This window comes from Lutra lutra, chromosome 14, assembly GCF_902655055.1.
Source record: "Lutra lutra chromosome 14, mLutLut1.2, whole genome shotgun sequence".
NCBI lineage: Eukaryota > Metazoa > Chordata > Mammalia > Carnivora > Mustelidae > Lutra > Lutra lutra.
In genome coordinates, this window is record NC_062291.1 from 54,259,571 (window position 1) to 54,283,220 (window position 23,650).

The following is a 23,650-nucleotide window of genomic DNA, read 5'->3' on the forward strand; positions in this document are numbered from 1 at the left end:
GCTTGAGTGCAGTAATTCCATAATCTTGAATTAGGAATGGGTAAATAATGGTAGAAGATATGAAATACATATTGAATTCAGATTTATACTTTTTCTTTTCTTTTTATTTATTATTTTTTAAGATTTTATTTATTTATTTGACACACAGAGATCACAAGTATGCAGAGAGACAAGCAGAGAGACGGGGCGGGGAGGGGCCTCGGGGAAGCAGACTCCCTGCTGAGCAGAGAGACTGATGTGGGGCTCGATCCCAGGACCCTGGGATCATGACCTGAGCTGAAGACACACGGTTAACGACTGAGCCACCCAGGCGCCCCAGATTTATAGTTTCTTTATACTTTTCCTGTGCCCTTCCCCTTTTCTGTAATTTTAAATAATAAAGTATGATTCTTACTGTAAAATTTTCCAAGCAACATGAAAAGTACAAATAAGAAAATTAAAAATTACCATATTCCTCACTAATCATCAGTGAAATTAACAAAGAAGGATGTTCACCAAATGTCATTGATACGGGAGTAAGAGGTCTTTTGTTGTCTATATAGCTTTTGTATCCCTCAGATAAAAGCTGAATGTTAGTACATAAGATAGACTTTGGAACCCTTTATAGTCTAGTGGTGATTGTCTTGTAGTATTTTGGTAATCATTCTTATTTAATATTTGCTTTTCAGGAGAGGGTATTAATTATTTCTGATATTCTCAAAGCAGAACAATATATTTTTACAACAGCTGACATTGAAATCAAGTAATTTGATTATTTGTGTGGTACTGTTTGAATTTATGGTAATGACATATTTCAAGAGATTCTTATAAATAGGAAGACTGATTTCTAGCCTTTTCCTCTGACATACCACGCAACTGTCCAAAACCGACCCCACATCCAGCTTTTAGAGGTCTGAGGATTCTAGTTCCTAAGTCTTTTAGGGTGTTTACAGATAGTTTCTTATTGGGGTCCCCTCTGCAGGCAGCAGGTACAAGAAAGCAAAAACCTAAGCATTATACTATCTATTCTCTGTCTTCCAAAATCTTATTGATGTCTCCTGTCTGATACTATCTTTCTCTACCTTGTGGCGTTTGGTCTTTCTTTACTCTTTTTAATATTTTATAGAAAGCAAATAATGTTTTGTTACAATGACTGGACAACCTGATCTTGTTTTCTAGTCGTTCCCACTCAGTTTTCTCTGTTACGATACATATGAAAGAAACTACAATTGATGGAGAGGAGCTTGTTAAAATTGGAAAGTTGAACTTGGTAAGTGTCTGCCTTAATACCACTGTTTCATTCTTTTTTTTCTCTAGCATTATTAAGGTATAATTGACAAATAAAATTATATATTTAAAGTGTAAAAAAAAGGGATGATTTGATATATGTATGCTTTGTGAAATGATTACCATAATCAGGTTAATTAACATATCCTTCACCTCACATAGTCACTTTTTTGCGGCGGGGTAAGAATGCTTAGGTCTACTCTTAGCATGTTTCAGCTGTCATTACCATAGTGTACATTACATCCTCAGAGTTTATTCATCTTATAATTGAAGGCTTATACTCTTTGACCAGCACCTGCTTCTCCCCCATTCTCCTACTCTTGGTAACCGTCATTCTACTCTCCATTTCCGTGAACTAACTTTCTTCCCCCACACCCCCTCAATTCTACACATAAGGGAGATCATACAGTATTTGTTCTTCTCTGTCTGGCTTATTTCACTTTGCATTATATATTCTAGGTTCATCCATGTTGTTATAAAATGCAGGATTTCCTTCTTTTTCATGGCTAAGTAAATGTATTCCATTGTACATGTATACCATATCTTCTCTATTCATTCATCACTGTTTCTATATCTTGGCTATTATGAATAATTCATTGAACATGGGAGTGCAGATATCTCTTTGAGTTACTGATTTTATTTCTCTTGGATGATATACATAGAAGTGGGATTGCTGGGTCAAACCACTGTTTCATTCTTTTTTTTTTTTTTTTTAAAGATTTATTTATTTTAGAGGGGAGAGAGGGAGAGAGAATCTCAAGCAGAATCCCAGCTGAGTGAGGAGCCCAATATGGGGATCTCACGACCCTGAGATAATGACCTGAGCCAAAATTATGGGCTGGATGCTTAAGGCACCTGGGTGGCTCAGTGGGTTAAGCCTCTGCCTTTGGCTCAGGTCATGATCTCAGGGTCCTGGGATCAAGGCCGGAATCGGGCTCTCTGCTTAGCGGGAAGCCTACTTCCCCTTCTCTGCCTACTTTTGACCTCTCTCTCTGTCAAATAAATAATAAAATCTTTAAAAAAAAATTTGGACAATTAAGGCTCTGAGCCAGCCACTCAGGGACCCTTCAACTCTTTCATTCTTGACCACCACAGAGCAGCTTGAAATTCTGTACTTCTAGACAATATTTTTGAAGTTCCTAGGTAATTAGCTTTGTAGTATATTGTTAATAATAAAAAAATTATCTTGGTGGGTAGTTGATACATTATACTGGAGAATGAAAGTCTTTGTGTCCAAATCCAGTGGAACTAACAGCTTTTATTTTTGAAATTCGAGGTTGAATTAACAACTTTTATTTTTGAAATTCAAGGTTGATCTTGCAGGAAGTGAGAACATTGGCCGTTCTGGAGCAGTTGACAAGAGAGCTCGGGAAGCTGGAAATATCAATCAATCCCTTTTGACTTTGGGAAGGGTCATTACTGCTCTTGTAGAAAGAACGCCTCATGTTCCTTATCGAGAATCTAAACTAACTAGAATCCTCCAGGATTCTCTTGGGGGACGTACAAGAACATCCATAATTGCAACAATTTCTCCTGCATCTCTCAATCTTGAGGTAAGCCCTTTAATAGGCATCTGCAAGTGTAGTAGCTGTAATTCTTATTTAGCTATCACTTACTTTATTTTATTTTTTTGGTTTTATTTTTTTATCATATATTTTAAAAGCTCATTAATTGGCTTCATTCATTCTAAGCAAGAGTAAAAGAATCTGGATATTGTACATGGACGTAGGAGGACAACACTGAAAAAATTGTTTTTCTACTTCCTGGCAGTTTTTAATCTTAAAAAGCCAATTACTTAATGGCTTTTCCTACACAGTCTTCAAAAGAAATTGCTGTGGTCATTAGCAGTGGATGCTTACATGTGGTATGGAGATTTTAAAAAAGATTTTATTTATTTATTTGAGAGAGAGTGAGGGGGTGGAGGAGTGGGTAGAGGGAGAGGAAGAATCAGACTCCCTGCTAAGCGGGTACTCTGATTGGGGCCAGGGTATGGAGATTTAATTGGGGACTTAAAAGTGAGTTAATTGAATGCTAGTGTTGTAGAAGCTCTTAGAGGGCACTGAAGATGGGTTTGGATATGTGAGAACAGGTGGTAAAACCAAGAGAAGCAAAAAAAAAAAGATGGCGAAATCTCTTATTTTATTGTGATTGTTTCCTTTAAATGGAGTTAGAAAAGGATTTATAAGGTCTCTAATTCCCCTTTCATTTTAAAAAACATCTTTACTGAGATGTAATTCACATGCCATTAAATCACCTATTAAAAGTATGTAATTCGATGATTTTAATATATTTGCTGAGCTGTGCAACCATCACTAAAGTCTATTTAAAGCATTTTCATTACCTCAGAAAGAAACCTTGTAACCCATTAGGAATCACTCTCCGTTTGCCCACATTCCCAGCCCTAGGTCACGACTAACCTACTTCAAATTTTTTTTCTTTTCTTTTCCTTTCTTTTTTTTTTTTTAAAGATTTTGTTTTATTTATTTGACAGAGAGAGACACAGCGAGAGAGGGAACGCAAACAGGGGGAGTGGGAGAGGGAGTAGCTGGCTTCTGATGAGCAAGGAGCCCGATGCAGGGCTCAATCCCAGGACTCTGGGATCACGACCCGAGCCAAAGGTACCCAGGAGCCTCCCCCCCAACTTTTTAAAAAGATTTTATTTCTTTATTAGAGCACAAGTTGGGGGCAAAGGGAGAGAGAGGGAGAAGCTGATTCCCCAGTAAACAGAGAGCCCGATGTGGGGCTTGATCCCAGGACTCTGAGATTATGACCTGAGCTGAAGGCAGATGCTTAGCCAACTGAGACAGCCAGGTGCCCCAACCTACTTTTGTAATCTATAGATTTGCCTAATCTGGACATTGTGTGCAATTGGAATCATGCAATAAGTGTTCTTTTGTGACTGCCTTCTTGCATTTAGCGTGTTTTCAGTGTTCATCCATGTGGGTTCACATGTATCCAGGCTTCATTTCTTTTTGTAGGTGAGTAATTTTCCATTGTATGGATATAGGATGTTATGCTTACTCATCAGGTGAGGGGGTTCATTGAGTGTGAAGACTGAAGTAAAAAATTCTTAGGCAAATTATCATAAAGAAGATGACCTTTTAAATTAGAAAGAAGGGAAGAAAAGGCTGTTTTGAACAAATTTCCTTGTAAAGATTTAGAATAGTGGTCCTAGTGGATGATAGATTTTTAGGTTAGATATAACCGTAAGTTATTTCTTGTAAATTATTTTTTTCTTGTAACTTACTTTATAAACTTATTTTATAATCCTTTTAGATAACAGAACTACATTGTTCTTATAGAATCTTTAGTAATTGGCATTTTCTTTTTTTTACAGGAAACTCTGAGTACATTGGAATATGCTCATAGAGCAAAGAATATACTAAATAAGCCTGAAGTTAACCAGAAACTCACCAAAAGAGCTCTTATTAAGGTAATTGTGGATTTTGCGGAGGAATGTATTGTTTGACAAATGTAAAAATAAGGACCTGAAATAGATAATTGTTAAGATTTATTTAATTGCCTGTGGTAAGGCATTTCATCTAATGATTTTAATTAACTACCTAATATATTAAAATGTTTTTTCTAATGCTAATATGGTGACTTTACCAGCTCTATCAAGCCAGCAAAATTTGCAATTATTTACATTTACAAAATTTATTTATTTCTAGCTTTAAGGTACAATCACCATACATTAATGTGGTATTATTACCACACATTAGGGTATAATTTCCATAACACTCCTCCATTGTAAGCCTATACTGCAGTGATGTTTAGTACATTTATAGAGTTGTGCAACATCACTACAGTCTACTTTGGAAATTTCTGTCACTGTAAAGTTCCCCTTTACCCCTTTGCAAACAATCAACAACTGACACACTTTTTGTCTGTAGATTTGCCCTTTCCAGCCATTTCTTAAATGGAATCATGCAATATTTGATCTTTTGCATCTGGCTTCTTTCACTTAGCATAACACTGGGGCTTCATCTATGTTGTAGCATGTATCAATAGGCTATTTTGCTGAATGGTATTCCATTAAATGGATAATAACACATTGTGTTTATCCATTCATCAGCCAATGGAAATTTGGATCATTTCCCGTAGTGCTGCTATGAATATTAGCATATAAATCTTTGTGTTGATGTATTTGCAGTCCTTTTAGGTAGATACTTAGAAGTTTAATTTATGTGTTGCACAGGAAGTTTATGTTTAACTTTTTAAGAAACTGTTTTCCAAAGTGGCTGTACCACTTTAAATTTTCATTAGCAGCAAATGAGTGAGGGTTGCAGTTTCTCCACATCCTCCCCAACACATGTTATAGTCTGTCTTTTTAATGTTAGCCATTCTAATAAGGGTATGATTTTACCCTCAGCATGGTTTTAATTAGCATTCCCCTAGTGAATAATGATAATGAGCATCTTTTTGTATGCTTATTATCCATTTGTATATCTTTTTTGTGAAAGGTCTATGCAAATTCTTTTTTTTTTTTTTTAATTTAATTTTATTTATTTATTTGACAGACAGAGATCACAAGTAGGCAGAGAGGCAGGCAGAGAGAGAGGAAAGGAAGCAGGCTCCCTGCCGAGCAGAGAGCCCGATGCGGGGCTTGATCCCAGGAGCCTGGGATCATGACCTGAGCTGAAAGCAGAGGCCTTAACCCACTGAGCCACCCAGGCACCCCTCTATGCAAATTCTTTGCCCAATTTTTAGTTAAGTTTTTTTTTTTTAAGATTTTATTTATCAGTTAAAGAACTGCCAAGCTATTTTCCAGAGTGGCTGTATCAGTTTATATTCCCACTAGCAATGTAAGAGTGATCTAGTTATTCCACATATTCACCAGCATTTGGTATTATAGCTATTTTTATTTTAGTTGTTCTGATGAGTATAAGAGGAGCTGAATATCTCACTGTGTTTTTTTTGGATTTTTTTTAAAAAGATTTTATTTATTTATTTGAGAGAGAGAATGAAAGAGAGAGCATGAGACAAGGGAGGGTGAGAGGGAGAAGCAGACTCCCTCCTGAGCAGGGAGCCCAACACGGGACTCAGTCCTGGGACCAGTCAGGATCATGACCTGAGCCAAAGGCACTTGCTTAACCAACTGAGCCACCCAGGCACTCTCTCAATGTGGTTTTAACTTGCATTTCTCTAATGGCTAGTCTTTTCATGTGCTTATTTGGTATTTGCATATCCTCTTTGGTGAAAAGTCTGTTCCTGTCTTTAGGCCCATTTTCTAATAGGGTTTTTAATTTTTTTTTTTTTTAAGATTTTATTTATTTGACACAGAGAGAGATCACAAATAGGCAGAGAGGCAGGCAGAGGGAGGGGGAAGCAGGCTCCCTGCTGAGCAGAGAGCCCGACGTGGGACTCGATCCTGAGATCATGACCTGAGCTGAAGGCAGAGGCTTAACCCACTGAGCCACCCAGGAGCCCGGGGTTTTAATTTTTTTATTTAAAAAAATTGGGGGGGCACTGGGGAGGCTAAGTTGGTTAAGCATCTAACTCTTGATTTTGGCTCAGATCATGAATTCTGTCACTGGGATTGAGACTCATGTAGTACTGCTTGTCTCCCTTTCCCTCTGTGCGCTCTCTCTCTGTCTGTCTCTCAAATAAATAAACAAATCTTTAAAAAAAATTGGGGGGAGCCATCCGGGTGGCTCAGTTGGTTGGTCATTTGACGTAATTTTGGCTCAGATCATGATCTCAGTCTCAGGGTCATGAGATTGAGCCCTGCATCAGGCTCAGAGCTGAGTGTAGAGCCTGTTTAAGATCTTTCTTTCTCTTTCCCTTTGCCTCCTGCCTTAAAAAAAAGAATATATATCTATATATAAATATATATATTTAAATAAATATATATATATATATTTTAAAATAATTTCCACCCAACGTGGGGCTTGAACCCGCAACCCAGAAATCAAGAATCACATGCTTCTCTGGCTGAGCCAACCAGGCTCCTTACTAATTGGTTTTTAAAAATTATTGTGGCTTTGAAAGTTCTTAGTCCTCTGTCACAAATATGGTTTATATTAATTTTCTCCCAGTCTGTAGTTTATCTTCTTTATATGGCCTTTTATTTTTATTTATTTATTTATTTATTTATTTAAAATATTATATTTATTTATATGACAGATCACAAGTAAGCAGAGAGGTAGGTAGAGAGAGGGGGCGGGGAAGGAGGTTCCCTGCTGAGCAGAGAGCCCGATTCCTCCCCAAATGAATGAAAAAAAAAGTTAAATGCTAAATTGATACCTACAATGTTCTTCTTGTGTAGGAATACACAGAAGAGATAGAGCGACTGAAACGAGATCTTGCTGCAGCCCGTGAGAAAAATGGGGTATACATTTCTGAAGAAAATTTTAGGTAAGACCTTGACTATGGAAATTAATTTCCAAGAATAATAATTTTCTGCTAACAAGGTGTTTGAAATAAAATTTACTTTTGTGACAGTAACTAAGATCTTTGTATCTAGTGCTTCCTATAAATGCTCCTTTTTCTGATATTAACAAGTAGTTATCAGTTAAAAAATTTTTATGTATATAACTTTAATTTTTAGATAACTATAGATTCACATGAGGTTGCAAGAAAAATACAGAGGGCCCATGTATTTTTCACTTGTTTTCCCCATTCATTACCTCTCACATAACTTTAGTAAAACATCAGTGGTGGTGTGTGTTGGGGTATGTACTGGGGTATGCGTGCAGGAGGTAGGAGGTATAATTGCTTTGTATATATACTTTAACTCACTTACCCAATTTTAGTCCCTGACTCCTCCCCTTCTTTCTGTGATACCAGATGCCTTCAAGTCCCAAGCCTCTCCTGGATTCTGTGGGTCCTATTTATCCTCCATATTCCTGATTATAGACACTTAGTTTGTATCCCTCCCCATCTCTATTTTATGTGAATTATGACAAAGGACTATTTGTCAGCTTTGTAGCTTCTTAAATTTTATACATGCACATGCTTTTTTCCCTCATAAGAAGGGATTCTCAGTTTCAAAATGGAGGTCACAAGAAGAATATTCCGTTTATAAAACAAGGACAAGGATACATTAGTTTTTTGTAATTTGTGTTCATTGCTTATTGACACTTAGGCATCATTATTATAGTGATAAATGGTAGAGATGATGTGTAACTGCCACAGTTTTTTTAGAATGAGTCTTAAAGGAATTAAGAAGAAATATTAACTGTTAAATTCATATTAAACTTTATTTTAGAGCCATGAGTGGAAAACTAACTGTTCAAGAAGAACAGATTGTAGAATTGATTGAAAAAATTGGCGCAGTTGAAGAGGAGCTAAGTAGGGTAAGCATTTAAAACAGTATTGAATGAAGGATGCCTGGGTGGCTCAGTCGTTGGGCATCTACCTTCCGCTCAGGTCATGATCCCAGTGTCCTGGGATTGAGCCCCACGTCAGGCTCCCTGCTTGGCAGGATGCCTGCTGTCCCTCTCTTAGACCTCCTGCTTGTGTTCCCTCTCTGGCTGTATGTCTCTCTCTGTCAAGTAAATAAATAAAATCTTTTAAAAATTCTAAAAAGATAGTATTTTTTTTTTTGAAGATTTTATTTATTTATTTGACAGATAGAGATCACAAGTAGGCAGAGAGGCAGGCAGAGAGAGAGAGGAAGGGAAGCAGGCTCCCCGCTGAGCAGAGAGCCCGATGCGGGACTCGATCCCAGGACCCTGAGATCATGACCCGAGCCGAAGGCAGCGGCTTAACCCACTGAGCCACCCAGGCGCCCTAAAAAAATAGTATTGAATGAAAAAACAAAACAGTATTGTGTGTTACATGAAAAGCAAATATTAAGAAAATTTCAGAACTTGAGGGACATGATTTTTTAAAAAATATTTTTTAAATTTATTTTGATTTTTAAAGATTTTTTTTTTGAAATTTTTTATTTTTAAGTGATGTCTACACCCAAGGTGGGGCTTAGACTTAACACCCTCGAAAACCCTGAGATAGGGAGTCTCAGGCTCTAGTGACTGAGCCAGCCAGGCACCAACATCCTTTTTTTTTTTTTTTTTTTTTCATTTTTACATTCTTTTGATTTGTACTAAGTCTTTGAAATACCGTGTGTGCTTTATCTATATCTCAGTTCAGACAAGCCAGGGTTTTGTTTTTTTTTTTTAAATAGACTTCATACTCAATGTGGGGTTTGAACTCACAACCCTGAGAACAAGAGTGGCATGCCCTACTGACTGAGCCAGTCAGGCGCCTCTCCTACCAATATTTTTTGTTTAAGATTTTTTTTTCTTGCTGATTCATACTAAAATTAAGTCGTATCATAATTTTACTGTCTCTTTTGACACATTAAGGCAGCATTATAAGAAATGAACTGAATCGTGTGGTTTTATTGTTAAAGCTAAATAATGAATGCTGAGACATATTCATTACTGTGTGTAGCAGATGTTAGGGGAAACCAGATGTTGAATAAGGTGGAGAGACATGACCATTCTGTGTCACCCTCATGTTGTCAGTGTTGAAAGGAAACTGAAGGGCTAATGCCACTACCCTAGACCTGTTATTTAATCTCAAAGTTTTTAATGAAGTTACAGGAAGAGACCAGATACCATATAAAATGTGCTAACCTATCTCGTAACTTGTTACAACTTGTCACAACTTTTGCATGGAAATGATTTGTTTGATTCTTCTTCTGTTATTTTATGAACTAGCCAGATGTTTCACCAACCAGTTCAGCATTTTGTAATTATTAAAAAAATGTTTAAAAATAATGAATACTGTTACCCTGAAAAAATAAAAAATTTTTAAAAAAATAAAAAATAAATAAAATAAGTAAAAAAAATATGTTTAAATGTTATATTTAGGTTACAGAGTTGTTTATGGACAATAAAAATGAACTTGACCAGTGTAAATCTGACCTGCAAAATAAGACACAGGAACTTGAAACCACTCAAAAACATTTACAAGAAACTAAATTACAGCTTGTTGAAGAAGAGTATATTACATCAGCTTTGGAAAGTACTGAGGAGAAACTTCATGATGCTGCCAGCAGGGTTTGTCTTTTGTTTTGATTTGCACTTGCATTAAAGAAATTAGAGAATGGATAGAAGTAACTTTCCTTTGCTTAAGCGTTAACTGTGAAATTCTATTTATCCACCCCAAATGATATTTCTGCCAATTTAAAGAACGTTATTTTACTATTTTACCTGAATTTTCCTCACTAGAGTTTCCAACTTAAGAAAAAAAGTGCGTAAAGTTTTGTAAATAGAAAATGATTTTAATGTACTTTGGGGACATTGAGAACAATGATGCAATACTTTCCCCTTTAGTCATGATTGGAACTAATCAGTCCTACAGAATTTAGCACCTTCTAGTGATGAGAGATGTTGAAAGAATTGTTTATTAGGTGCATGTTAGAGGAAATAGTAACACATAATAGAAAAATTTGTGAGGAAGCATAATTACTATATTAGGTTGGCCAAAATCCCTTTCCTTGCCAAGATTGCTAGATGAGAGGAAATTCCTGGGCAACTGGATAAATTAGCATGAATTAAAAAATGTGTTCTGATACAACATTTAAAACTTATTAGTTCTCATGAGGAGAAATCCTTAGGTAGCATAGATATTTTCATTAGAAAATGTTTTTATTATAACCATCTAATCAACATTTTTAAAAATCACATATAGTTGCTTACTACAGTTGAAGAAACTACAAAAGACGTATCTGGTCTCCATTCCAAACTGGATCGTAAGAAGGCAATTGATCAGCACAATGCAGAAGCTCAGGATATTTTTGGCAAAAACCTGAATAGTCTGTTTAGTAGTATGGAAGAATTAATTAAGGATAGCAGCTCAAAACAGAAGGCCGTGCTGGAAGCTCACAAGACTTTGTTTGGTAAGTTCAAGCATTTCTAATTATTCTAGTCTGAGACTAATTTCAAAACTCACCATTTAATATTTTAGAACACTGAGGTGTCCATCATGTTACTAGTCCCCTCCAATGCATACACTTTCTGTTTAGACTAGGGATTAATGCTTTTACTGCCTTTGAATTAAAACAAATCTTAGTTGGGTTTTTTCTTCTTTTTCTTGTTTTCTATAAAGCAAATTTTAACCATACCCATTGTTATCTTCATTTAGGAAAAAAAACTTTTTTTTTTTAAAGATTTTATTTATTTATTTGAGAGAGCAGGAGCAAGCACAAGCAGGTGGCAGGGCAGGGGGAGAGGGAGAAGCAGACTCACTGCTGAGCAGGGAGTCTGACGCAGGGCTCAATCCTAGGAAGGCAGAGGCTTAACCAGTTGAACCACCTAGGCGCCCAGGGAAAAAACTTTTTATTTTATTTTATTTTATTTTATTTATTTATTTGACAAAGATCATAAGTAGGCAGAGAGGCAGGCAGAGAGAGCGGGATGGGGTGGGGAAGCAAGCTCCCTGCTGAGCAGAGAGCCCGATTTGGGGCTTGATCCCAGGAACCTGAGCCGAAGGCAGAGGCTTTATTTAACCCAGTGAGCCACCCAGGTGCCCAGGAAAAAACTCTTTTTTCAGTATTAGGCGTTTTTTGTTTTTGTTTTTATTTTTTAAGATTTTATTTATTTGACAGAGAGAGATGGCAAGTAGGTGGAGAGGCAGGCAGAGAGAGGAGGAAGCAGGCTCCCTGCCCAGCAGAGAGCCTGATTGATACGGGACTCGATCCCAGGACCCTGAGATCATGACCTGAGCCAAAGGCAGAGGCTTAACCCACTGAGCCACCCAGACACCCCTAAGTATTAGGTTTTTTTGTTGTTGTTGTTTTGTTTTTGTTTTTTTTAAAGGTTTTATTTATTTGACTTACAGAGATCACAATTAGGCAGAGAAGCAGGCAGAGAGAGAGGGGGAAGCAAGCTCCCCATCGAGCTGAGAGCCCAATGCGGGGCTCAATCCCAGGACCCTGGGATCATGACCTGAGCCAAAGGCAGAGGCTTTAATCCACTGAGCCACCCAGGCGCCCCAAGTATTAGTTTTTTAGTATGAAAGTATTATCTTCACTATAGAAGATACAGAAATGTAAAAATTTGTAAAAATCATCTAGAGTCTAGTCGCTCTAAGCCAACCACTCTAAGTTTGGCTTATTGATTTTTATAACCTCTTTTACCTGCTATAATACTGTAATTACTTGTAGCTGGAGATCACAATGATTCTTGGTTTACTGCGAACATAGTGATGAGTCTAATAAACTTGCAGAATACTCTAGAATATAAATAATTTATATTTGAAATATTTCCTAGCTGATGTAATGAACCAATTATTTTAAGCTTGTTATTACAAATTTTCACAAGGATATAATTTTCTCAACCTCTTTAGAGTACTTCTAACTGTATTAATATATTTATGTCAACATTTGTATCTTTTTTCTTTTTGGTATAGGTAACCTGCTGTCTTCCAGTTTCTCTGCATTAGACACAATTACTACAGCAGCACTTGGATCTCTCACATCTGTTCCAGAAAATGTGTCTATACGTGTTTCTCAGATTTCTAATATGATATTAAAAGAACAATCATTAGCAGCAGAAAGTAAAACTGTACTTCAGACATTGATTGTTAGTAAATCAAAGTATTTTTCAAGTGTTACTTTGATAAGCCTTTGAAAACAATGTTAACTGCTCTTTCATTTTAAGCTTTACAGACAGTTATAAATACCACTTTAAGAGTAGACTCATATATATTTTTTAAGGTTTTATTTATTTGAGAGTGAGCTAGAGAGAGCATGAGCTGGGTGAAGGGCAGAGGGAGAAGCAGACTCCCTGCTGAGTGGGGAGCCCTATGCGGGGCTCAATCTTGAGACTCTGGGATCATGACCTGAGCCAAAGGTAGACGCTTAACAGACTAAGCCACCTAGGCACCCCCCAGATTTATATTTTTAAAAGCAAATCTCCACTTTTTTTTTTTTTTCCAGAAAGATTAACTTCCAAGTGCCAACCAACCTTTGAAACTCTTTTCACTTAAACCTTGTAACATTAAGAGCAGGAGTTAACAAGCCTAATAACTAGAAAGGGCAGTTTTGGCACCACTAGATGAATTCGGGGGACCCATCAGTTGTTAATTGGCTTAGAAATTGGTAAATTCCTTTTCCTCAAGGGTTCTGGATTGGTTATGTTGATGTTACAGTTGACCCAACCAGGGGGGATCTTAGATGGTTGGTTTTAAAGTAACAGTAATACAGAAAAATGCAAGAAAAAGAACTGCTAGAATTCTAGGAACACATATGACAATTTATGGGGCCAGATCTGTGTGATCAAGCCCTTAACTGTAAAGCCTTTTTTCATAGTTCTATAGAAGCCACTCATCCAATTACACTAGTATTACCTCCTTCATAGCTGATTTGAATAATACTCTTTATTTTGTAATTGTATGATTTGCCTAGGAAGTCCTTGACCATATTTCTTGTTTTCTTCTTTAGGTAGGCTCTCTGCTTCCCCTTTTGATTCTAACAATATCTGTTGAACATTTTCCAAGTAAATAACTATAAGTATTAGTTGACACTGCCGGGATTCAATCCTTATATCACACTGTTTGATAGATTTCTTCATTCACCAAAGTTTGACGAAGCAAAAGATGCTCAATTGGTACTAACTTTTAGGAAATTGATTCATGCACTAAATGCAAGACTGTATTTATTGGTGTCTTCCTATCAAGTTATATGCCACCTTGGAAACACTGCTGGAGTCTGATGATTGCGAGATGACTGCTGCTCCCACAGCATGAGTTGAAATGATGATAGCTTTTCTTTCCAAAAGAGTACCAGTAGCCTTTTCCTTTCACTCTTCACTAATTGTTTCTGTTATAGTTCCTCACCCTGCCCAAGTGAAGGGAACTTAAGGTTGGAGTTTTTTCCTTTTTTGTGAAAATTACCTATCTTAAAAAAAAAAAATGCCCAATCTACATTCTCAACTTCGTATATACCTTGACAAGTTCTTCAGATGCAATAGGATATAAGTCACCAGGTCTTCAAAGTTAAATACCTCCAGCTCAAAACCTACCTTTGAAGGCTATTCAGTCTCAGCCTTTTTGACTAGTAACTTAAACTTATTGAAATTTATTTTGTTAAAATGTACTTGTGCAGTTTTTTAAAAAATTTCCTTTATTTGCAATGCTGAAATCTTACCAAATGATTGTCATTTTCCCCTCTTCTGAATTATTTGGACTTCTATTCCATTAGACTGTTACGAGTTTATCATACACTACATGACTATTTTCTTAATTACTGTAAGTAGGATTAAGTAACTTAAGATGAATATAAATTCTAGAAACAAATAAACTCTATAAGCTATAAAGATTAGAGAATGGAAACTTAGTATTTCACTATACATGTGTTAACAAAGTATTTAAGATAATGTCATTTAACCAGCCACACTTATGGAAGGGAAAATATTCTTTTTAACCAGGATGTACTTAAGACTGACCTTCTAACTTCACTGGAAACAGTTTTATCCCCTGCAATGACATCTATACTGAAAATAAACAATCAACTAAAGCATATTTTCAAGACTTCATTGACAGTGGCCAGTAAGGTAACAAATACTATGTTCTTAATTTCTCAAAATCAAGTTGTTTAAGAAAGGAATTCTAACTATCTGTGGCCACATCTGTATACATGCAAAAGCCATGGGTTGTGAGTTGGGAGGAAATAAGATGCTTGCTGCCATTGATGAGTGATCAACAGAATCATGGCTAAGAAAAATGGGAGAATGATCTTCACAATAATTGTGCATTTATGTAGGAGCATATATAGCATGCTGTCATGGGTAGGGGGAGATGGGCATATTCATGTATACATGCATATGTCTGCCCATCTGCCTAAATATGCATAAAATATCTCTGGAAGTGTTTAAAAATGATAGCAATGGTCTCTTGAAGGTGAGAGTGGAACTGGGGTCCCAGCAGCTGGAAAGGCAAGACTTTACATACTGTTTTTTAGCTTGTATGTGTTCCATTTTGTATGTGTTCTGTTTCATATGTGTTCAACAAAAAAGAGTTTTTTTTAATTAAAAGAAACCTTTTCCTTCAAAGATAGAAGATCAGAAAAAGGAAATGGATGGCTTTCTCAGTACATTGTGTAACAATCTACACGAATTACAAGAAAATACAATTTCTTCCTTGGCTGAATCGCGGAAGCTATGTGAAAACTTAACTGAAGACCTGAAGACAATTAAAAAAATCCATTCACAGGTATCTCATTTAGGTGATTTGGGGAGCATAAAAAGGAAGTTTTATAATCTTTTTTTAAAAAAGATTTTATTTATTTATTATACAGAGATCACAAGTAGGCACAGAGGCAGGCAGAGAGAGGGGGAAGCAGGCTCCCTGCTGAGCAGAGAGCCCGATGCGGGACTCGATCCCAGGACCCTGGGATCACGACCTGAGCTGAAGGCAGAGGCTTTAACCCACTGAGCTACCCAGGTGCCCCTGGAAATTTTATAATCTTTAACTTGATAATCCCTGTTATGTAATCTGAATGCTGTAAAACTAATTTAGAAACCTGAAGATACCATAGCCACTCTTGCTTATAACAATAATTAATAAAAAATACTTAAGAATGCTTTTCTTGACCAGTTAATATTTTAGGATTTGCTACCTTTAGAACCCTATGCTAAAGATCTGTAAGACAAACGAGGGGCGCCTGGGTGGCTCAGTCTGTTAAGCGTTCAGCTCTGGATTTCAGCTCAAGTCATGATCTCAGGGTTGTGTGATTGAGTCTGCATCAAGCCGCACACTCGGGAGTCTGCTTGAGATTCTCTGCCTCTCCCTCCCCCTCCACACCTCCTCCTGCTCACACACACTCTCACTCTCAAATAAACAATAAGTAAAATATTTAAAAAAAAATAAAAAGACCAACAAGATTATCCTTTCATCACACCAGGATGAAGCTAGAGAAACATACCTTTGGGGGTGCAATTAGAAGTATTTACAATGAATATGTATCTACAGTATAATTTGATAAATTGGTTTTTTTCTAGGGTAACATGGATAATTATTTTCTTTCATAAACTGTATCCTGTTACTATTTCTGTATCATTGATGTCAGACATTTGAATTGTAGCAAATTAATACAATTTTTTTTTGAGAGAGAGAGCAGGAGAGAGTTCATGGTTGCTCGTGGTGGGGGGAAGGGCAGAGGCAGAGGGAGACAGAATCTTAAGAGGCTCCACACTGGGCTCCATGCGGGGTTCAATCTTATGACCCTGAAATCGTGACCTGTGCGCTGAAACCAAGAGTTGGACACTTAACCGACTGAGCCACCGAGGCACCCCAATTAATATGATTCTCAATTTTTATTAATTGTAAATGTAATTTATGACTTACCTTCCTCCATGTAAGCTGTTTCTCACTGCATGCATTAGGCTTTAAACCAAAACCAAACCTCCAAACTAGGTAAGTCATAATCTGTAAGATGACATATATGGATAATAACACCTGGTATTCCTAAGGCCTGAATAATGAGTGTGTAAAATTTTATTAAACGAGGCTAATTATTACATGACAGAACTCTTTGGTCAATAAAACTATTGACATGATTTAGTGAGTAATAGAGTTTTCTTTTTCTTTGGAAGTAAGGGAGAGGGATTTCATATCCACGTCATCCAAAATGAAAAAGGAAACAAATCCAAGATTTTTAGGCAAGAGTTAAAACAGGTTTGAAGTCAGAGTATTCGTTTCCCTAATTGATAAGCATGAAACTTTTTGGAGAAAAGATTAACATCACATTAGTAAAAATAATAGTTAACATTTCCTGAGTCCCTCAGTATGTGCTTATTCCTGTCATCAGTGTAGATACACATGCTATTACTAGCATAGTTTTCTCATGAGGAAACCAAGGCCTCGAAAGCATGTGAGAGTGTTTAGATCCTCTGAGAGTCGTCGTGGTGAGTATAGTGCCTGAAAGGCATCCCCTTTTGAGTGGCTCTGTTTCTAGAACATATTCTTGCAATTTGAAATTGTAGCAGTTTCTCATCCCTTGCATCAACCCTTCCTTATCTTTTCAGGTATATGTTCTAAGGTAGATCAGCTTTTTATATATGAGCTGTTTTGAAATGTTTAAAACTGATAAGCAGCTGTTTAAAAACAAGTAAAACACCTGTGATCCAGAAAGTATTTTTAACATGGATGATTTTACTTCCCTGGCTTTATGGAAGTTAAATTTATTAAGTGAGCTGTTTCTCAGGTTTTCTAGAACTTGAAGTCAGCACTAACAAAGCAGTTATGTAAAACTCTGAACACCTACCTACATGTAGGTAAATCGGATAATACCTGCATTTTCCTCTACTTTGAGACTATAAAAATACTAACAGACGTTATTTGTAAGCAGTCTTGGATATGTACTGTCAGCTGATGTGTATTTTAGAGATGTTGGTCAACTAATGGACTGAACAGTGAACAAGAATGTTGGGTGTGTGTTCAGCACTTCCGTGGCCTTTAGTATAGCTGCTTTATTTTGTAAGTTTAAATCCCTATCATGTTGTGTGCCTTAGAAGAACTTGTTTTTAAAGATGCCTAGTACGAGCAAAGGTAAAATTAGATTTTATTAATATGACCTAGCTAAATTCTGTAAAATGTTTTAAGTAATGAATACTATTTTTGGATTGCTTGGCCCATCAGATTATCAGTATTTTTCTCTCATAGTAGTGTTATCAGTTAAGAAGCAGCTGGTGCTGTATCCTTGCAGAGTGGTTCTTATAGCATAAGGGGACATCGTGGTGTATTTGCTTAGTTTTGAGGTACACTGAAAGTAATTTGTTACTCATTGATAGTTGAAGTAGCAAAGTTTGCTAATTGTTTACTTTTTGAAAAATTCCAATCATATTATCCTTTTAATATCAGTTACATAGCTTTTCTCTATGGGTGAGAAGTGAAATTAAAGTTCTCTTGTCAAGAATTGGTATAATTCTCAGCTATGACTTCTATATCTTTCTTACAGGAACTTTGCCAGTTAATCAATCTTTGGACAGAGAGATTCTGTGCCTTGGAGGAAAAGTGTGAAAACATCCAGAAACCACTAGGTAGCATCCAAGAAAATACAGAACAGTAAGCAGTTTTTAGTTCTCTAACTTTTCTCCTGCCTGAAGTTATTTCAGAATAGAAGGTTTCAAACAGTACAAATACTATCAACTCAATTTCTCTTTTAACATTTTATTATGTTTGCTTTCTCATTCTCATTCCCTTTCTCTCTTCCCAGCCCCCTCTAATATTTTATGTCTAGGTATCTTTTCTGAACTAGCTGTGTATACATTGCAGACATAATGTTCACTTTCCCTTAAATACTTCAGTCTGTATTTCCTAAAAATAAGGATAATCTCTTATATTACTATAATTATTATAAATCAGAAAATCAGTATTGGTAACTCCTGTTATCTAGTATTACAGACCCGATTCAAATTTTGTCAGTTATCTCACTGATGTTCTTTATAGGAAAAGAAAGAAATTGTCCTCCTGCTCTAGGATTTAATCTAGGATCACACATTGCATTTGGTTGTCATGTCTCTTGAATCTCCTTTAATCTGGAGTAGTTTCATAGTGTTTGTCTTTTTTTTTTTTTTTTAAAGATTTTATTTATTTATTTGACAGAGAGAAATCACAAGTAGGCAGAGAGGCAGGCAGAGAGAGAGGAGGAAGCAGGCTCCCTGCTGAGCAGAAAGCCCGATGTGGGGCTTGAACCCAGGACCTGGGATCATGACCTGAGCCGAAGGCAGCGGCTTAACCCACTGAGCCACCCAGGCGCCCCATAGTGTTTGTCTTTTATGACCGTTCCTTTTCAACTGCATAGAATGTTTTTTTAGTACAGTGTCCCTCAGTTGGGATTGACCTTCATGATTAATTGGAATTTCTCTGTAGCTCCTTTCAAGATATTTTTCTTTGCCTTTAGTTTTTGGAGGTTTGATTATGTTGTGTCATCTTACATATTTCTTCGAGGTTATCCTATTTGGATTTACTCAGCTTTTTGAATCTGTACACTTATGTTACCAGTTGTGGAAATTTTCATCCATTATTTGAATGTTTTTCAGCTCCATATTCTTTCTCCTCTGCTTCTAGGGTTTTGATGACACCAATGTTAGATCTTTTATTGTGGTTCCATAGGTCTCTGAGGCTATAGATAGTTTATTTTTTCTTTGTTGTTCAGATTGAGTAAAAAAAATTTTTTTTAAAGATTTTATTTATTTATTTGAGAGAGAGCATGAGAGGGGAGAAGGTCAGAGGGAGAAGCAGACTCCTCGCAGAGCTGGGAACCTGATGCAGGACTCGATCCCAGGACTCTGGGAACATGATCTGAGCTGAAGGCAGTGGCTTAACCAGCTGAGCCACCCAGGCGCCCCTCAGATTGAGGGCATTTTATGAACTGTCTTCGTGTTCCTTTGTCATCTTTAACCTACTGTAGAACCCATTCAAAGAGGTATTTTATATATTTCAGTTATTGGGTTTTTCAGTTTTATAATTTTCATTTCGTTCTTTTTTTCATCTCTTCTGTTTCTTTTTTTTTTTTTTTTTTTTTTTAAGATTTTATTTATTTATTTGACAGACAGAGATCATAGGTAGGTAGAGAGGCAGGCAGAGAGAGAGGAAGGGAAGCAGGCTCCCTGCTGAGCAGAGAGCCCGATGCGGGGCTCCATCCCAGGACCCTGGGATCATGACCTGAGCCGAAGGCGGAGGCTTTAACCCACTGAGCCACCCAGGCGCCCCTTCATCTCTTCTGTTTCTTTGCTAAGGTTTTATTTTTTCCAAAAGTGTTTTAATTGTTCACTGAAATTTTTTTTTTTCCACTGAAACATTTTTATATGGCTGCTTTAAAATCCTTGACAGATTATTCCAGCATTGGAATTATCTCAGTGTTGGCACCTGTTGTCTTGTCTCATTCAAGTTGTGATTTTCTGGAATGGTTTTGACTGTATCTTGAACATTTCGGTTATGTTAGGAGATTCAGAATCCAACTTAAGTCTTTTTTGGCAGGCATTCACTTTTGTTTAATATGAAGGTCCTGGCCCAGTTTTGTGAGCTTTGGTTCCAAAGACAGTTTTGTTTTCAGAGCCCTTGCATTCTGATAGGTATTGTTTGGTGCTACCCATATGAAAAAATTTGTATTTTGCTTTTGATGGATGACATGTTCTATATAGGTTAGTTAAGTGTTATTTGTGTCATCTGTATCCTTACTGAGTTTCTTTTTCTTTTTTTTTTTTTTAAGATTTTATTTATTTATTTGACAGAGAGGGAGAGATCACAAACAGGCAGAGAAGCAGGTGGGGTGGGGGGGCCCGATGCGGGGCTTGATTTCAGGACCCTGAGATTATGACATGAGCGGTAGGCAGAGGCTTAACCCACTGAACCACCCAGGCATCCCTTTACTGAATTTCTTTCCAATTGTTCTATCAAGTATTAAGAGACGGGTGTTGAAATCTCTAGTTATAATTTTAGATTTGTTTGTTTCTCATCAGTTTTATCAGTTTTAGCTGCATATATGTGATGCTCTGTTGTTAGATGCATACACATTTAGGGTTGATATGTCTTAGAGAACTGACTGCTTTACCATCATGTAATGTCCCATTTTATCCCTGATAATCTTCCTTGTCCTGAAGTCTACTTTGTCTGAAACTAATATAAGTACTTAGCTTTTCTTTGATTGCTATTTACGTGTAATGTATTCCCATCCTTTTACTTTTGGCCTGTGTCTTTATATCTTTATATTCAAAATGAATTTCTTGCAGATATCACCTTGCTTTTTCATTATATTTAACAATGTACCTCTTTTAACTGGTACATTTTCATTTAAAGTATTGGTATAGTTGAATTAAAATCTACCATGGTGGGGCACCTGGGTGGCTCAGTGGGTTAAGCCGCTGCCTTCGGCTCAGGTCATGGTCTCAGGGTCCTGGGATCGAGTCCCGCGTCAGGCTCTCTGCTCAGCAAGAAGCCTGCTTCCCTCTCTCTCTCTCTGCCTTCCTCTCCGTCTACTTGTGATCTCTCTCTGTCAAATAAATAAATAAAATCTTAAAAAAAAAAAAAATCTACCACGGTGCTGTTTTCTATTTGTTGCCTATTCTGTGCTTTGTTTCCTTTATTCCTTTCCTAATTAAGTTGAGTGTTTTTATGTTTTAATTTTATCTCTTCCATTGATTTATCATTTATACCTTTTTTTTAAAAGATTTTATTTATCTATTTGACAGAGATCACAAGTAGGCAGAGAAGCAGGCAGAGAGAGGAGGAAGCAGAGCAGAGAGCCCGATGCGGGACTCGATCCCAAGACCCTGGGATCATGACCCGAGCCAAAGGCAGAGGCTTTAACCCGCTGAGCCACCCAGGCGCCCCAGTATACTATTTTTTTTTTTTTTTTTTTTAAGAGAGAGTGCAAATGAGAGTGGTGGTGGAGGGTGGGGGGTGGGCAGAGGGAGAGAATCCTAAGCAGGCTCCGAGATTATGACCTGAGCTGAAATCAAGAGTTAGACGCTTTACCGACTGAGCTACCGAGGCAAGTCTTATTGTTTATACTTTTTTTTTTTTTTTAAAGAAGTCTTTTTTTTTTTTTTTTTTTTTTTTTTTTTTAAGATTTTTTTTATTTATTTGTCAGAGAGAGAGCGAGCACAGGCGGACAGAATGGCAGGCAGAGGCAGAGGGAGAAGCAGGCTCCCCGCCAAGCAAGGAGCCCGATGTGGGACTCGATCCCAGGACGCTGGGACCATGACCTGAGCCGAAGGCAGCTGCTTAACCAACTGAGCCACCCAGGCGTCCCTTATTGTTTATACTTTTAAATTACCATTTTTAAAGTAGTTTTTCTAGGATTAATGATACACATTTTTAAATAATGTTAATACACTTTTAAGTAATTTGCTGTTTCATGTGTGATAAAAGGGACTTATAACAATATGTTCCCAATTTCTTCCTCCTGTCTCTTATGCATTGTTTTAATATATTTTGCTTTTGCATATGCTGTATACACCCAGGGCATTGTTACTCTGATCGCTTTATTTCCTTTTTTTTTTAAAGATTTTATTTATTTATTTGACAGACAGATCACAAGTAGGCAGCAGAGAGGCAGGCAGAGAGAGAGAGAGAGAGGGAAGCAGGCTTCCCGCCTAGCAGAGAGCCCAATCCAGGGCCCGATCCCAGGACCCTGGGATCATGATCTGAGTGGAAGGTAGAGGCTTTAACCACTGAGCCACCCAGGCACTCCTTTATTTCCTTTTTTAATATGGCTACTAGAATTTTTTTTTTTTTTTTTTTTTTTGCTACTAGAAATTTTTAAATTATGTGGCTCATATTATATTCTATTGAATAGTGCTGTTCTAGAATTCTAGCTATCACCTCTTTTACTACCTAACTCCCATCATTGGTTTTCCAGTTCTGTTGTTGATCCTATTCATTATACCATGCCCCATTCTGAACTCTTTTTTCTAGACTCTGAGTCCAGAAAGCATTTCCCCACTTTTTTTTCTGGTGTCTAGACTTAAGGATTTCTGGCCCTTTCAATAGCTCTGAAGGGAATACTAGAATAGGATCGAAATGGCTGGGGAACTATGATACACTCTTTTTAAGCTCTCTGCAATCCATTTTCCCTATCTTCCTGACATGTATTGCCTATACCAGTGGTTTCCAAAGTGTGGTCCAGGGACTGTGTAAAAGAATCAGCCAGGTGTAGGGCCCAGGAATCTAGGGGAGGTTAATATATACTGAAGTTCGAGACCCACTCACTGCCTGTGGCACTTATTGTCATGGATGGTAGTCACTCATTAATAAATTCCATCTTCCTACTAGGTTGTGATTCCTTGAGGGACTAGATTTATGTTGATAGTCTCCAAGTTTTTCACTTGAATTTCATTTCCTTTTTCAATCATTTCCATTTAACCTGCAGCTGAACTTCGGTTTTCAACCTGTTTGCTTCCTCATTTGGTTTCCTCGCATGGTGTACCATCTAGTGGTAATAGAGGGTAACTTTCATTCACCAAAGTTCAACTCTGAAGTCTTCAGAGGACTTTACTTTTCTTTCAGGGTTATGTTGCAGTGTACTATGTGCACTAGGTGTATAGTTTGTCACACCCCAATATAATCTTCTTTATTAGTAGAAAGCTTTATAGTTGACTTTGTTTTATAACATTTATAATTTTTACCATTTATTTAAGGTCATAGGCAAGGTAAAACTGCTGAAGAACAGAATGACAGACTGATTGTGGACAGTTTAGGGACTAGACTAGAGACTGCAGGTGATGCCCTTAAGTAACATAATCTAGTAGGAGGAATAAAACACATGGCAGATTTTATTTTAGTAACTGTATAGTCATTACTCTAAGAGGTACAAAGTAAAGCTTCATATCTGGAGGAGAGCTGGGAAAGGTTTTAGGAGAAAAGACATTTCCAAAGGTCATTTAATGACAGATATGATGTCACTCTGCTATGAAGAGACACTGGCCAA

At 37.0% G+C, this 23,650-nt stretch overlaps 1 protein-coding gene across 1 annotated transcript in view; it reads left to right on the plus strand.

Moving 5' to 3' along the window:
• The window catches only part of KIF11 (kinesin family member 11), a 45,230-nt gene that overhangs the window by 11,106 nt on the left and 10,474 nt on the right, over positions 1 to 23,650 (plus strand). Inside the window, exons 7-17 of the mRNA XM_047702577.1 lie at positions 1,159 to 1,249; positions 2,577 to 2,819; positions 4,604 to 4,699; positions 7,535 to 7,623; positions 8,477 to 8,564; positions 10,086 to 10,274; positions 10,909 to 11,116; positions 12,628 to 12,800; positions 14,646 to 14,771; positions 15,271 to 15,429; positions 18,176 to 18,282. Of these exons, the coding sequence (XP_047558533.1) occupies positions 1,159 to 1,249; positions 2,577 to 2,819; positions 4,604 to 4,699; positions 7,535 to 7,623; positions 8,477 to 8,564; positions 10,086 to 10,274; positions 10,909 to 11,116; positions 12,628 to 12,800; positions 14,646 to 14,771; positions 15,271 to 15,429; positions 18,176 to 18,282 (1,569 nt within the window). The remainder of the gene's footprint in view (positions 1 to 1,158; positions 1,250 to 2,576; positions 2,820 to 4,603; positions 4,700 to 7,534; positions 7,624 to 8,476; positions 8,565 to 10,085; positions 10,275 to 10,908; positions 11,117 to 12,627; positions 12,801 to 14,645; positions 14,772 to 15,270; positions 15,430 to 18,175; positions 18,283 to 23,650) is intronic.